General features: G+C 35.8%; 1 protein-coding gene across 1 annotated transcript in view; it reads left to right on the forward strand.

The window, feature by feature from the left end:
* The window catches only part of LOC128358695 (up-regulator of cell proliferation-like), a 64,569-nt gene that overhangs the window by 7,875 nt on the left and 38,839 nt on the right, over positions 1 to 17,855 (forward strand). Inside the window, exon 2 of the mRNA XM_053319053.1 lies at positions 12,076 to 12,142. Coding sequence (XP_053175028.1) covers positions 12,094 to 12,142 — 49 coding nt within the window. The 5' untranslated portion in view covers positions 12,076 to 12,093. The remainder of the gene's footprint in view (positions 1 to 12,075; positions 12,143 to 17,855) is intronic.

Consider the following 17,855-nt stretch of genomic DNA (forward strand, 5'->3'; position numbering starts at 1 on the left):
GAAACAGATTCTTTAATATTTTATATAAAACAATTTAAAGGCTATGTAATGAAACTTTGACTTTTTTGACTCTTTTCATTTTTAAATAGTTTTATTCTTTATCATTTATAACTTTTTTCATTATTTTTGACAGATGATGATGTAAAAAACTGTTTTGTTATATTTTAAAAACATTATTATTGTATTTACTGTGTTATTTCACTTTTTAATGAGTACAAAGATTTTATTATATTCATCTTTTAACACAACCAAGTACATAATGACATGTGCTAAAGATAATGATGATGATGATGATGATGATGGCCTACAGTATAACATTTAAAGGCTATGTAATGACATTTTTTACATTTACATTTATTTTACTTTTTACAGTTTTATTCTTTAACTTTTTAACTTTTTTCATTATTTTTGACAGAAAACAGTTTTGTTGTATTGTTTCTTTATATTTTTTCATTTTACTTTTTAATGAGTACAACTGCGTACATAATAACGTGCTAAATATAATAATTTACAGTTTCATTTCTAATAAGGACATGTAAAACATTTGATCTTTTGATGTGTGTTTGATGAAAGTTAGTGAATAAGAAGTCTTTATGTTTAAATATTGTCTAACCAAGCCAACTGTGGGAATAATGTGGCATCTTCTGGTCTGTTAATCATGTTGAACTTCTGACTTACATGTTTTCAGACACAATGAATTAAACAAGATACAAAGAAGTTGAGCTTTGTCTGTGTTTCTTTATTCTTCTTTTTACATGTTGACATACAGTATAGTTATGTGCATAATGATAAGTGATAGTGATAATATACTGTATGTACAAAGATCATGTGGCTAAATGTGTTTCATAATAAATAATAAAGCCATAAAACCACCACATGTAGAAATAAAAAATACACCAAACTGATTAGTTCACAAACACTAAGTGGAAAGTTTAATTCTACAAATGTATTACTTTAGTTTTTATTATTATTACTTTAGTTTTATGTTTTTAAAGCCACTGCATGTCGACAAGTATGTTTCATATTACCAATTACTAATTTCATAAATAAGACTACAAAGTATAATAATGTATAAAGTTTAATTCTACAAATGTATTACTTTAGTTTTATGTTTTTAAAGCCACTGCACTACTGACAACAATGGTGTCAGTCTTTACCAGCTGTCAGTAGATCCTTTATTTCCATTGTGCATTGCATTATGGGACAACAGTGTCAACAGCAGTTATCCATTATTAATCAACGCTACAGACTCAGAACATGTTCAGATTTAAATTGTGTAAAATTAAGACACAATGTTAGAAAGTATGATTCACAGAGTGGTATACAGGTATTTAGAGGGTTATTATTACATGCTGGAATATCTCTCTATTTTTCAGTTTTTTTGAGATATCTGTCACTGGGATTTCAGCCACCACCCCATTACAGTAGAGATGCAATAAAAAACAATATTTAAAAGACAGTTTCATGTCTTTCTAAAAATGATGTTCCAACATATTCTGAAACTTTCAACTTAACAAATTTGACATTTTTTGCAGCATTTTCTCTGGATTGTTCACAGTAACAGTCACACTTTCTAGAAAAACATACTGCTGTTTTTAATGCCAAGACCTCCACAAATTAAATCCCATTAATCTTCATTGAATTGGGCAAGCAGCAAAAATACCACACAGTGGGTCTCTGCTCTCCCTGCGTCTCTCTGTCACTCACACAGCCCCTCTTAAAAGGTTTTGGGTGGACTAGTCCTTCAACAAACTCAGCCAGTGGACATCAGTAGATGCTCTGATAATTTGCCACTTACGTATATTATTGAACTATGCAGGAGATGAAAGGCTTTCTGTTGTATGAATAAATACTTCAGCACCACGTCACCATTTGAAAAGCACACAGTGAACGCAACAAAGTCATAGTGATACAATGCTGAGCAGTTCAGCCTTCTACCACATGAGGGCACAAGTGTCAAATCTACAGTACAGCTTTTCAAATGGGAAATTAAGCAGTCATATTCATAAGAGTGTCTGTAATCAGCACAGTGAGACAGCACAGTCTATCTAATCTACATATATAAATAACTGTGTTAGATGTAACAAGATGAGAATATATTTAAAAATCTGTATGTTAAAGTAAAAGTGTTTGTCCTGTCAGTCCCTTATTATTGTTAAACATCATAACTGATATTCAGCAGTTTACCTGACTCCTGACTCTCTGTTAGTCTCTATCACTTATTGACTCATGTTTCAGTTTAAGTTTGAGTCTGTTTCATTGTGCTTTTAGATTTAAGAAAATTCCTGTTTTATATTCTGACATTTGTTGTTTGAGACTCTCTCTGTTTGTCCATCATATTCTAACAACACTTGTATTGAGACAGGCTCAGTATCAACTGAATAGCTACATAAATATCTCACATGTAGACCCATTAAGGTGGATGATAAAACACTACTTCAATTTAGTGAAGATTAATTAATAAACCAAAATTTTACCCTTTTGTATGTTAATTTATAATTTGACCAACTGAAATATATCCCTTTTTCCAAAGCTTTTCAAATATAAACCAAAATAAATAGATGAATGAAATTAAATTGTCCACCTTTCAGTTCTTTTTGTTATCCAGGTAGTATCACATTCGGTTTATAGTCCTCCTTTATTTATTCCTCAGTTGCTAATTGTTGTTTTATTTCTTTGCAAGTATAGTTCAGTTCAGTTGAAGTCAGTAAGTTTCCTTTTATTCAGTCGACTACATAGTTTCAGTTCAGTTATTGTTCTTTTATTTTGCTTAAACTTATCTGACATCCAAGTGAAGATCCAGATCATCCAAGTACAGCAGCGTCCTGGTTCAGACTCTCCCACACGGACAGCAGGGGTCGCTGTTTTACCTCCAGCTCTCTGAAGATCCAGAACAATACCTCAGTTAATGTCAAGTTATTTATCAATCAATCAATCAATCAATCTTTATTTGTATAGCGCCAAATCACAACAAAGTCATCTCAAGGCACTTTACACATAGAGCAGGTTCTAAACCAACTCTTCAGGTTTTAACTTTAAAGAGACCCAACATTCCCACATGAGCAACAGTGGCGAGAAAAAACTCCCTTTTAACAGGAAGAAACCTCAGGCAGAACCAGACTCAGAAGTGGGCGGACATCTGCCTCGACCGGTTGGGGTTGAGAGGAGAGAAAGGAAGGATAGAGGAGAGAAGCACAATGAAAATCAACAATGAAGCTAGATTTTATTTATTACAGTATGCTGATTCATATCAATATCTTATGGTTATTTCTACCCTTTTCTGAGCTTGCTGCTGGCTTCAGTGTTACAAACAGAGCATAAAAAACATACCAATAAATTTCATGAGGCAATAATATCTGTCAGCAATAGTATCTCACATCTCATATTACTCATATCACACACATGTTTACAGTGTCTCTGTTTTAGTTTTTTCGACCCACAATCATGAAGTGAGCATTAGCTAACATCAGTTTCTTAATTTATTACTGAAAAGAAAAAAACACTCACAGGAGGATTTGTCATCAAAAACACATCTAATAGCGATCCTCCTTAATCCTCTGGCAAACAACAACATCCTAAAACAAGGTAGGTCTCTTCTGGACAACTTTAACATCGAAGTTCAACAATTATAACAAGTTTGTCCTTTTTCTCTTGCTCGTTATATTTCACACTACCTCCTTCTCTCTCTCTACAGATGTTTACCGCCACCCGCTGGACGTTTAGTGAAACTGCAACAATAACATTAACACTGAATTGGACTGAATATCTGTTAAATTTAAGTCAATTAAAGTTATATATGAATCTGTATATATATAGGAAATAAATGATGATTAAAACTATAACTGCAAGTTTCTTATGTCTACTTATATTGAAACTGTGTATTTACTGCTAGAACTCCCAGGCCACTAGGGGGCATAGTTCTTTTTATCGTTTATCAGTCTCAGCCAATAGCAGGCAGGAAGTGATGTAACAAGAAGTTGCTTGGTAGTGTCATGGCAACGGAAAAATGCTCCGTCTGTATATGAAGTTATGAAGTTAGTTATATTTGTTACTAGCCCTTTGAGTGGAAATATAACTAAGTGAACATGTTATAGATAATTATTAGAATATATACTTTTAATTATTGTGACATATTCGCAACATTTTTGAGTAACTTTGTTGGCACGTATGACCGTTGATATCATACAGTAGTATAAGTATAACGGTAGATTTCAGCCTTCAAGCAACCGTTATATTGGTGCAGTATAACGGTAGATTTCAGCCTTCAAGAGACCGTTGAATTGACCGTTGATGTAATATACTGTGTTGTTTAGTTTGAGTTCAATGACTAATGTGTTACTTACCTCATTACATACCTGATTAGTTCTGTCATATTCAGTATCATAATTTGAATCACCTGCGAATACTTACATGTAGATCCACAGATAGAGATTAGATTGGTCCTCCTAGCCATGATAAGCTAATTTGTATATATGACAAGCTATTCTGAATTGTGTATTAATGAATGAGCCATGATAAGCTAACTTGTATATATGCCAAGTTATTCTATATTGTTTATTAATGAATGTCTTTCTGTATTTTTATATGTCCATTTCAGTTTCACACTTTCTTGTAATAAATCCTAACCTACTACAACACCTGCCTGTTCCTTGGAGGATATGATGCAAGGGAGAGTTTAGCTGGCTGTGAATCTCAATACACGGCAAGAGTCACATTGGGGGCAACAGTACACTAATGTAAACAACTATAAACAAATGGACTCAAACAATAGCTTAGTATGTTAAATGTATGGGGGTTACAATATTATAACCTTCTATGTACATTTCAACCCATCAAAACTAATCACACTGGGCTTCATTTAACAGGAAATATCATATGTATTCATATACGTGGCACAGAAGTCGAGGTGGATGGAGCATTCAAGTCTTTTATTCTGCAGTGAGACAAACAACCAGTCAGGTCAGGAACATGATAGATGGATCAGCAGCATGAAGATCCTACTCTGCTGTAGATTACTGTGTTAGCTTGAAGAACTTAACATTGTAGTCTTTACTGTGTCATTGTATAATGATATAATCTTAATAAAATAAACAAATACAAATTTTGTGAAATAAATTAAAATTACAATATTTACAATATCAGTAACATTAATATCTACAGTTAAACCAAAACTAGAATGGACTCTTATAATAGCACAGATAATAATTTAATGTAATAATGTAATTTAATACTATGCTCTTGTTTTTTTTTATTACAAGGTAAAATATATCTCTGTATTTAGGGTCCTCTGCTGCCACCGTCTGGAATCTAACAGTAACAGCAGGAATGTTTATCCCAGTTAAAATCAATCTTTACCTATTAAATGGCTGATATATCTACACTATGATTAACATATTTGACCGTGCACTCATATGAATGAATAAGTAATATTTTCCTGAATGTTATTTTATTGTTTATAAAGTAGACTACATGTGACTAGACTTATTTTTTAATTAGGTCTACCTGACACAATGTCACTCTTACAATAATAAAATGTATGATCAGTCAAGAAATGGTTAAAACCTAACCAGCTTGGCAGAAGTAATTACATAAAATGAATGAAAAACAACAGAGTATCCATCCTACCATCCTAAATGAGACTTACAGCTGCTGACTGTCATGAAATCAAACCAGGAAATTTGACCACACCCTAGAAGGATCCTCTCAGATGAACTGAACATTGATCCTATCAGTTAACAACTCACAGGTACAGAAAGGGAACAGACATCTGCAGTGACAGAAATAAGAAGAGAGATGTGCAATATTATGTTACCATGTGATAAAGAAAGAGAAATTTAGAGTTGATGTATAGCAACAAAGAAGATTAATCACAGGTGTGTGAGAGAAAACTGAAGTTGCAGAGCAGAAAACCAGACTGATCAGGAACAAGAACATGTAAGTAACTTTCAGAAGCTGCTTGATTCAGAAAGAGTGTAAAATGTATAATTACTAAATATTCAAAAGATTTTTGAGACCAGCCTTATTCTTCAGTACAATTATAGAATACTTACTTGTTGCTGTATTATTGAACTTCAGATATTTTAACATGCATTGCCTTCTATATTAATTAAAACAAGTATAAGGATACATAAAAAATGTATATAACTGAAAATCATCACAAGTAATGTAGTAGTGTAGTAGTGATGTAGTAAGAGCTGCTTTTCTGTATGTCTAAGTATTAAATAAGTTATAAATATAACAGCAGTGAGACAGAGGAAAACATGGACAATGTCCTCTAACTCGTTCGTCACACATTCAGGTCTTCAGAGATTGTTTTAGGAATATTTGGTTTATAGTTTGGACGAAAAACCCTTCAGCTTCTCAACATGACATCTGCTGAGATGGTGTCTGATTCCATTTCTTCTATTTTAACTATAATCCTTTAAATCATAACTATTGTTCAATTATTTAACATTGTCTTGAGTCTGTTTTATGTTAAGACAGCAAGTACAAATATTTGGCATTCATGATCAAACTTGTCATCTGAACTTTAACATCAACTTAAGTTGAAAAAATAAATTATAATTGATTTTCTAAATGTCATCAAGACTTCTGAATGTGTAATACGCCATACAGAAGTGCAACAAAAGCAAGGAAAAGGTGTGGTGAAAGGAAGAGAACCAGTGATAAAGTTAGACATAAGAGAATGGGGATGAATGATCCTAAATGCATCCTGGATGGACAGGTGCCGATTGCCCTAATGTAATCTCCACATTCCTGTAACTGAAGGAAAAACAAAGACAAAACGTATAAACAGCAGCCCAGGGCCAGACATAAATCTAAGAGCCATGACAAAGCCAAAAGGCTGTCACACTGCTTACTAGAGCTGTGTGATGTAGCTTGGATCAACATTGTAGTTCTTAATACAAATATTATTTCTGATATTAGTATCAAAATATGACAATTCTGTGCAAAACTCACACAAAATATTTTAATTAATGTTGATCTAATGCAATAAACTGATGTTGGCAGTACATTTTATTAATCTTACTTAACCTACAGCATCGTTTTCCTTAACATATTATAGCTGGTTTAAATTCTTAACTCTTTAAATCTCTCCGTTTCGAATAGTTACATATCTAATACACAGTAAGGTTTATTTCATAAACAGTTTAGCAGTTGTGTTTCAGAATTTTCTGCTTCAGTAAAGAAAATTATGAAGTCACTGGAATATAATTAATTTTTCCATTCAGTGTTATTGACATTGACATTTCTAATAGAAGAATTTAAAGATTCGATTGCTAACCGTTCAAGATCAACATTTGAATTTTTGACATTTTAATTTTTCTCACCACATATAAAATATGACTCATGAAAGGGTGCAGAGACAGACCTGGTTAACTACAAGATAATACAGTTTATGCTACCATTTTATAGAGTTGTTTTTGGACCTTATACAGTAAATCCACAAGCAAGTTTTATGCTGGACTTTGAACTACATTATATTGCCTTAAAAACTCATAAAAGCAGTAAAAAAAGCTAGATTATAAAACCCTCTGACCTCTGTAAATATCTGTTAATATGTAACAAGCAGCTCCGCTATTCTGCACCCTTAGACTGCTCTGTTTGTATAGTACAGGGGTCTGCAACCTGTACTAAGTGCAGTGCCAAGTTTGATGTTATTTGGATAAGGAATGTAAAAGATATAGATAAATATATGGGTAAAAGGGTTAGAGAGACTATAAGGACCAGAGTTAGAGAGACGATAAGGACCAGAGTTAGAGAGACTATAAGGACCAGAGTTAGAGAGACTATAAGGACCAGAGTTAGACTATAAGGACCAGATTTAGAGACTATAAGGACCAGAGTTAGAGAGACTATAAGGACCAGAGTTAGACTATAAGAACCAGAGTTAGAGAATATAAGGACCAGAGTTAGACTATAAGGACCAGAGTTAGAGAAGCTATGAGGACCAGAGTTAGACTATAAGAACCAGAGTTAGAGAATATAAGGACCAGAGTTAGACTATAAGGACCAGAGTTAGACTATAAGGACCAGAGTTAGAGAGGCTATAAGGACCAGAGTTAGAAAGACTATAAGGACCAGAGTTAGAGAGGCTATAAGGACTTGAGTAAGAAAGACTATAAGGACCAGAGTTAGAGACTATAAGGACCAGAGTTAGAGAGTCTATAAGGACCAGAGTTAGAGGCTATAAGGACCAGAGTTAGAGGCTATAAGGACCAGAGTTAGAGGCTATAAGGACCAGAGTTAGAGAGGCTATAAGGACCAGAGTTAGAGAATATAAGGACCAGAGTTAGACTATAAGGACTGTTGTGACAATATTCGATAAGTTTCTCGTTGTTCTGAATGCAGTTAGAGTTTTATTGTCGACAGCAAAACCTGGAATCACAATACACAGACCATGTCCATGCACCAGTGACACAAAGAGATAAGACTCTTGGGGAGTCTTTTTATACTGTCAAAAGTTGTATCCCCGCCCATGTTTGGTGTACGTTTAACCAATCAGCTTTCTTCCAAAACATGATCTTATCCCTTGGCACCAAATCTTGAGATGCCCTCACTGCAGGTGCATCGGCCTTATAAGGCCTTAAGTTTTGTTTTTTTCCTACACAGCTGCTGCTGGCTCAGCAGATCTTGGCGCAAGTCATGTCAAGGTCACCCTGACCCGTTACCTTATTTCAACTGCATTCGTTTTCAATAAAAGTGATTATAATGATTATAATAATGAAAATGAAAGTAATGCATATTTCATTTAAACACATATATTGTAGTTTTCATACTTATTCAATCATAAAGTACTTATTCACTTAGTAGTTGCAGAATCACATATACTTCTTCATTTAACATAATGCCTTCAGATATGATCACCTTTAGCATACGATGGTCAACAATCAAGTACCCTTTTAACAGATACAACATTGTTCATTATTAGTAATTATCCCCTAAATTTTACACTACAGGACCATAGTTAGACTATAAGGACCAGAGTTAGAGAGGCTATAAGGACCAGAGTTAGAAAGACTATAAGGACCAGAGTTAGAGAGGCTATAAGGACCAGAGTTAGAGAGGCTATAAGGACCAGAGTTAGAGAGACTATAAGGACCAGAGTTAGAAAGACTATAAGGACCAGAGTTAGAAAGACTATAAGGACCAGAGTTAGAGACTATAAGGACCAGAGTTAGAGACTATAAGGACCAGAGTTAGAAAGACTATAAGGACCAGAGTTAGAGACTATAAGGACCAGAGTTAGAGACTATAAGGACCAGAGTTAGAAAGACTATAAGGACCAGAGTTAGACTATAAGGACCAGAGTTAGAGACTATAAGGACCAGAGTTAGAGACTATAAGGACCAGAGTTAGAGACTATAAGGACCAGAGTTAGACTATAAGGACCAGAGTTAGAAAGACTATAAGGACCAGAGTTAGAGACTATAAGGACCAGAGTTAGACTATAAGGACCAGAGTTAGACTATAAGTCCCAGAGTTAGAGACTATAAGGACCAGAGTTAGAGACTATAAGGACCAGAGTTAGACTATAAGGAACAGAGTTAGAATATAAGGACCAAAGTTAGAGAGACTATAAGGACCAGAGTTAGAGACTATAAGGACCAGAGTTAGAGAGACTATAAGGACCAGAGTTAGAGGCTATAAGGACCAGAGTTAGAGGCTATAAGGACCAGAGTTAGAGACTATACGGACCAGAGTTAGAGGGACTATAAGGACCAGAGTTAGAGGCTATAAGGACCAGAGTTAGAATGGGTTATTGAATTTACTGTCGTTAAACTCTGTACATTTGTCTGTAATCAGCTGTCTGTGTCTCTGTAGAACAAACATGAACTGACAGTCATTCCACTAACATGGATAAGTATGAACAAGTGAAGGAAATTGGGAAAGGTGGATTTGGAAGAGTCATCCTCGTCAAATCCAAAGAGGATGGACAACAATATGTCATCAAGGAGATTAAGATATCTAGTGTAAGAACCATATGTATAATGTTCCACTATTTCAGTGTTCATATGAGCTCTCCTTTACTACTTTACTCTCTCACATTTTCTATCTCATTTTCTAACGCAGAAAGCTCAAAAAGAAGTTGAAGTTCTTTCTAAGATGAGACATCCCTTCATTGTCCAGTATAAGAAATATTTTGAAGGTATGAATGGTCCAAGATTTTAGCTATAACCTTTAAGAATCACAGAGGTCATCTATGTGTTTAGAGCTTTGCTTGTAATTTCATTCTATTTGCATCTCGTATGCTCTAGTGAACGATAATACAATTGAATCTTCAATCTTGAAGCACACATGTCTGCATGCATGTTCCTTATGCTGTATAAAATCTTTTAGAGGGGGACTGTCCGCATATAGTGATGGACTACTGTGAAGGTGGAGACCTCTCCAAGAAGATCAACTCTCAGAAAGGAAAACTTTTCCCAGAAGAGCAAGTAAGCTACTAACTCTTCAAGATAATAACATGGATATAATTCATCATGTAACAGTTTTTATTTCACTTCACTATATATTTCTTTAAAATGTATTTACACCCTTCTCAATGTTTCTATCTATCTATATAGTGTGTCTTTATGTTCCTCTGTCTTTCTTAGATCTTGGACTGGTTTGTGCAGATTTGTTTGGCACTAAAACACATCCATGATAAAAACATCCTCCACAGAGACATAAAACCACAGGTATTACTTCATACACCACATGACCTTTCCTCAGTGGTGATGCATTTTTATTTGTATTATATAGCCTCATGATTATGACATTATGTCTTTTATGATTTCTACATAGAACATATTCTTGACTAAAGATGGGACTGTACAGCTTGGGGACTTTGGAATTGCAAGAGTGCTGAACAGGTTTGTAAAATGTCATCTGAATAGATGTTGAGTTACAATGTAAATAATAAATCATAATACTGTTTTCTACTCTCATCTCATTTCCAGCACTGGAGACCTGGCAACAACACAGATAGGAACACCACTTTACTTATCACCAGAGATCTGGAAGAACAAACCATACAGCAACAAAAGGTATTAACTTAATGCACTGTGCTGTTTTTGTCTCATTTGTGCTGTAAATTAGTATTTAATAATAATCCAGTGGACAGGTTTTCTCCCCACTAAACTGGTGACTTCTGGAAAATGTCAAACTATCATGTCTCCCCTTTACTAAACAAACCTGCTTATGTATATCTACAGCAGTTACTGTAATATTGGTTTCCTCTTAAATTATTTTAAGTCTGCATGTAACCTAATCCACTTTAGTTAACTGAATGAAGTAAATTAAGCAGAACTGCAGGAACAATAATGAAAATAAGTCTAATACTTAATCGTTCAATAACTAATAAAGTCTGACATGTTGTGTTTTAAAATATGTTGGAGTGTTGTCAAGTTTTCTCAGCAATGAAATCTTTTTTCTCCATCTTAAAGTGACTTATTGAATAAATATACAGCTGCCTTCATAACTGATCTCAGCCTGTTTGTCTGCTCTCTCCTCTGACTTTCTCTCCCTCTGCAGTGATATTTGGGCCCTAGGTTGTGTCCTGTATGAGATGTGCACTCTTCAGCCTGCAGTAAGTATTCTGTGTGTGAGCTGTTTATTACTTTATGTAGATTTAATGTATTTTAAACAGCATTGCTATGTTCTCACATACTGATTTAGATCTGTTTCCTGTATGTCTAATGGTTGCCAAGAAAGAATGGGTCATCTCTTCTTTTCTCACTTTTTTTCTGCAGTGGTAATAACTAAATGTGTTTCCTCTCAGTTTAAGGATTGCAGTAAGATGGACCTAGAACAGAAGATCATCACTGGCTCATACTCTCCTGTGTCTGATCACTACTCCCAAGAACTGTGTTACCTCTTGGCTCAGCTGTTGAAACTTGACCCTGAAGAGAGACCCTCAGTCAGCAGCATACTGGACAAACCTTTCCTCTCCAGCAGGAAACAGAGGCTCCTCACATCACAGGTGGAGAACACAGTTAGTTGTCTTTGATACAGTCTGAATTTACATGAAGCAGACTGTGCATAGCAAAACTTTTATTCTCTACTCAGTGTTTGCATCGTCACTTTTCACAGGGTCAGTCAGAGATTCTTATGGTATCTGAGGAGAAAACACAAAAGAAGAGGCTTGAAGAACATAAAGGTATGTAAACTCTAGACTCTTTTCAATGCCTGTACATTGAAATAATCTGCATTAAACCAGGAACCAGGAGAGCATTAGTTTCTTACATCAGTCTTAGCCACACTATCTGGTATTTCTTGGTTCATAATAAGCAGTGTAATAATGTTAATAAGTCATAGTAGACTGTATACTGTCATTAAGGGGAATTGGTTTCACATAAGTGGGGCGGTTCCTTTCTAGGCCAGAGTGCTTGGGTACTTCTCAATTCTCTTAAATTACAACCACGTTTACCTCTCTTGCGTCTTAGTCCCACCCACTGTGAGCATGGAGAGATGTAAGGAAGCCACGAGAGGAGAGAGGAGATGAGGAGATATGATTTTAGAGAAATGAGACGTTTCCTCCTAGGTGTCACGTGAAGCGACATCTGTTTCTGATGAAAGATCAGCTGATCACAGCTGGATCAGCTGTTAGTCTGCTTTAACAGCTGTAGTGACTGTTGATGGAGTTTGTGTCCACACACATGTCCACTGTGCTGATACTAAAAAAGGTGCACAGATATCACTGACAGTTCAGATTATATTATCGCTGTTCAACACTTACACATGGATACAACCCTGCATTCCTGCTGTGTAGTCTTCTGTGTCCTGCTCACAGACATATGTACGGTGGCCGGGAGGTGCAAACTAAGATTAGAGAGAGAACATGTGAAACACTTTTACAAAGCTTGAGACAAATTTACATTGTGGAAAACATTTTTACATATCACAAAACAAAATTACATTACCATAACACAAGTCCCGAAACAAATTTACATTTCAGAGAACAAATTAATAAGACACAAAACATTTTTACAAATGGCAAAACAAATTTACAAGCGACGAAACATTCCCGAAACAAATTTACAAATATCAATCATCAACCGGAAAGGGAATGTACCAACTCTGGGGTTGAACCGGAAGTGATAACGGGGAGCAGCCAATACGAGCTGTTGTTGTGGTCAGTAGAGTTCATGGTCAGTCAAGATGGACAGCGATCGAGTGATGTTTTGCCCATTCTGGTCCATGTCATTTAAAAACTCTAAAGACCGACCACACGAAAAACAAAACTGTGTTAAGCGGCTCATGTGTTTGCCATAAAACGGGCACAACATTCCCACAAAACAGAAATGTTCATGTTCCTCACAACCAACAAGGAATGCAGATCTGAGCTGAGGTATAACGGCTGTGGAGAAACTTGTGCGTGCCCCCCCCATATGAAGTCATCCACATGGCATCCACAGTCTTGGCTAGTCAATCTAGCCAACCTGAGAAATTTTTCCTCATGCTGTCAGCTTTATTTCTTTCACTCTGTTGTACCAGTAGGGCATCCAGTAAAGAAGCATCTGCTAGACCATACACACACTTCTTTAACTTCCATAATGGAAGCTGTGTGCAAGGTTGCTCCGTCTTTGTCTCTATATGTCACAATTTGTCCTGTTTTCAGATTGACATCTGTTCCCCTCTCTGTAACAATCTTTGTCTTGTGTGATGTTGTGTTTCATCCTGCACCCTAGTGGTCATTGCTACTGGCTCTGATTGTCTCATACTTTGTTGTACTTCAGGTACAGTGTCTTCAGTCTGCTGTGTTCTTGTCAGCAGTGTTCTGTCCTCGCTCCAGGTGTCTGTCATCTTCATAATCAACTCTTGTGACATGCTGATCCATATTTTCTGTATTCTCTTTTCTCAGTCTAAGACGATGTATCCTGCTGTATAATGCAGGTGCCACCATGTCTTACGAACACCACTGCACCGTCTTGGCCGATAACAACTCCTGGTCCTTTCCATTCTGGGCAGTCCACTCATTTGTAATATACTTTGTCCCCAGTTTAATACTTCTCATGTGTGTGACGTATTTGTTTCTGCAATGCTCTCCACATTCTTTCTGAACATTCTGCTTCAGTAAAGGCCTCTCCTTAGTGCATGTAAGGCAGAGATGTGTTTTGCCACCCACTCACTTTTTGTTGTGCCTTCTAAAGTTGGGGGTTTACCAGTTAGTACAGAGGGCAGGTTGGGATTCTGTTCAAAAACTGATGCGGACTGTAGCCATGTACACTTTGTATGGTGTTTTTGGCTATTAAAGCCCAGTCCATTGCTGTACTCCAGTCACAAGCCTTGCTAGTCTTTACTTTCAATATGATCTCAAAAAGTGTTTGGTTGTGTCGCTCCAAAAGTCTATTGCTCCAGGGGCTTTAGCCAGCTGTTGTCTTTATTTCTACGTTAAAGTTTTCTGCCATGTCTCTCACCTCATTGTTAAACTCTCCTCCATTGTCATTGAACTGTTTCTGAGGTGGACCATGTACACTTATCCAGTCATGGACAAAGTGTTTCACTATCTCAAAAGATTTCTTTGTCATCAGAATGCTGCAATAATATCAAGCTGCACCCCCTCTAAGAGACATAGAATACCAGAAATTACGTTTTTTTGAGGATACGCGAGTACCTTGCTGCAGTAAAGATCATAGACATATATACGTATATATGTCTATGGTAAAGATGGCACAAGACCACCGCCATATATCCAATCCTTGCTGGAATCGCCGCTCATATATTGCCAATCCTTGCCGGAAGTGTCAGGCGGAAGTTAATCGCCGCTCTGAGCAAAAACAAAAATAAAAGCCTAAAAAACTCCACATACGTTGTTTACACATAATTCTATGAACTTTGTTGCAGTTACATGTTTATCATATCGGTATAATTGACTCCACAAATTTATAGGCTACTGTAAGACTCAGAAGTTAGTTAGAAGCCTACACTAATCAAGTTATAATGTTAACGTTTCATGGATTTAACTTTAATATCAACATTATGAATACAAATGTGAATTTTATGTTTGTGTGGTGGTGGTAGTATATATATTATATATATATATATATATATATAAATAATATATATATACAGTATATATATATTATTTATATGCGTTCAGCTCTTCTGATCTGCACTTTGAGAGACCACTGATCAACCTGTTTAGGGTCCATATAGGCCGATAATGATCAGTGGCCGATCAATCGGAGCATCCATACCAGTTTAGTCTCTGCCTAACATTAATAACATAAGTAACTCTTTCATTCATCTTTCCAGCAGAACTTTTTAAGTGCATAGTAGGAAAAGGGTCACAGAAAACACAGCTCCTATCGTTGATGAGTATAAAGGGGGGGATGAAATGATAGACTGTGTTTTAAAAAGTAAGTAAATGTTTAATTAATATCTTTATTTCACACAGGTCCGTTGGCTGCCTCTACTTCTGGTGCAGAATCTGGTTATCTCACCAAAGAAACTGGTAATACTGGTAATTTGTTGAAAATAGATTTGATTGGACTGCTTTCATGTGGTTGTGCTTTAGTAAATATGAGACCTTTATGAAGCTGTAGAGAGACCCACACATCCTTCACCGGTATGAACAGAGCAGGAGATGGATGATGAGAGAGAAATGAATAGATTAGACGTGAAACACTTTCTTTGGAAATGTAAACAAATTGTTTACCAACTGATATTCAAAAATTGATTTAATTGATTTTTTTGTTGTGTGACTAGCACAGAACCAGTCCTTCCCCTGGTTCTAAACAGTAGCTCACTCAGCTTGCTTTGTGGTACAGCTCTCTTATACGACTCACTACACTCAAATCAATGTCTTTGTGTTGTGTAGTTATCTGAGCTGTTATATATGTGTTATTTTATGACTGTTTTATGTTCTTTCAATGAAAAAATATAGATTTGAGAGTGCAGATATTAATTTAATTTGAAATCCACAATTTGAAACTTTGTGATTGACTGACGGGACAACCTGCTCAGAAGTATTTTCCTCTGTTACCATGTTACGGTTTTCTTTAAATAAAACACGAGAGAGAGAGAGAGAGAGAGAGAGAGAGAGAGAGAGATTGATTACAAAAGAGATGGTCTTCCTGTCTTTCACTAAGCTTCATTAGTTGAAATGAGTGAGTGCAGCTCTGACAGCATGTTGTTGTGATTGTGTGAAGGTGTCAGCTGCATTATGAATCCGCGTATGGAGAAAAAGGAGGGAAACACTTCCTCCAGAACCGATCTGTGTGGGAAACATGACGGCGAGACAAAAGCTCAAAGGTGAGATGAAGATCTTTAACTGTCTATGTGATTTATTAGTTTACATTTGTTTGTTCTGCTCATTTCCCCTGGGTGCCACCAGGGGGCGATAGTGTTTTATGTAGGCAGTGGTGGGGGCTGTTTCCTGTCTCTTCGTCTGTGTGTAAATGAAGTTATGAAATCACAGTACGTTAAACACCGCCTCACTCCCGTTATTAGTATGTAAGTTAAGCCACTGAATTATAGGTACATAAGTGCACTCACATAGTGAACTTCAGTCACAAGACAGACACAAATCATCCCTTCATCATTATTTATACTCAAATCTCTGTTTGTGTTGAAGCTCAGAGCAGCAGACGCAGACACGAACTTCTCCTTTATCCAGCTGTGAGTCCATGGAGGATGATTCTATGGAACATCTTATGTTTTTTAAAGATGGACAATCTGCTGGTGAGTTAAACTTTTCTTCAGCATCAGTTCAATATGAAGCAGGTAAAGATGGTGTGATATGGATGTTAAATATGAGTTAAATTTAGTCAAACACCCATTTGAGTGTATTGAATATCTCAAAAAAAAAGTTGTGTTGCACCTTGTAGTGATTTTATAGCTCCAGATTTCAATCTGAAGTTTAATCATAATACTGTAAATCAAATCGTTTTAATTAATAAAAGCCTAATTGCTCATTTTGTTTCAGATTTTAAATATTGAAAAAAACCTTAATTTTGCCTGGCTTCCCTTTTCATGTCAGGGACCTTCAAAATAGATACACAATAGACCACAGATCTGTTATTGAGATGATTTTCTTTGAAACAATTCCCATAAACAAAAACTACATTCTAAGGACGTTAGTGTTATAAAAGTGAAATGACGGCAGTATGGTCGTGCAGAGGTCAGCACTGTCGCCTCACATCAAGGGTTCTGGGATCTAACCCAGATGAATCCATTTGTTCTTTTGCTGGAAACCCACCGCAGACCTCTCAAGAATATTTCATTCTCTTTGAGTGTGTTGCAACAACGCTGAAATGACCCAAAGATAAGTTGTTGCTCCTGTTGCAGTGTGTGTATTGATTTAATTGATTTTTTTTGTTGTGTGACTAGCCAAGTGTCCTTCCCCTGGTTCTAAACAGTAGCTCACTCAGCTTGCTTTGTGGTACAGCTCTCTTATACGACTCACTGCACTGTTGAGAAAAACACAAAATAACGAAAATCTGTTTGTCATAAAATATGTCCAATTCTAAAATGCTGCATATTGCATTCCAGTGTATGTGTGCAGCTTATGTGTGCAGCCAATGCAGTCTAATGTCAAAATGCGTAATAGCTACATTTGTGCACAGGGTTAAATATATGATTATAAATAATAAAATATATGAATGAATTAATGTTAATTTGAATTTTCGTCATTAAAATGTGTTTTGATAACAACATTTAGTTTAATCTTCGTTCAGTGAATGTGTAATATTTAGTTTGTTAATTTTTACAAAGGTTGTTTGATGTCTCACCAGAACATTGTGGCGACGCTGTGTTTTCTATAGTGGCTGCTATTAATGAAACCCTGTAGATGCAGGCTGTTGGACTCAATGTCTTAGCGTTGTAGTTATCTGAGCTGTTATATGTGTTATTTTATGACTGTTTTATGT

The sequence above is a fragment of the Scomber japonicus genome, chromosome 1, assembly GCF_027409825.1.
Source record: "Scomber japonicus isolate fScoJap1 chromosome 1, fScoJap1.pri, whole genome shotgun sequence".
Taxonomy (NCBI): Eukaryota; Metazoa; Chordata; class Actinopteri; order Scombriformes; family Scombridae; genus Scomber; species Scomber japonicus.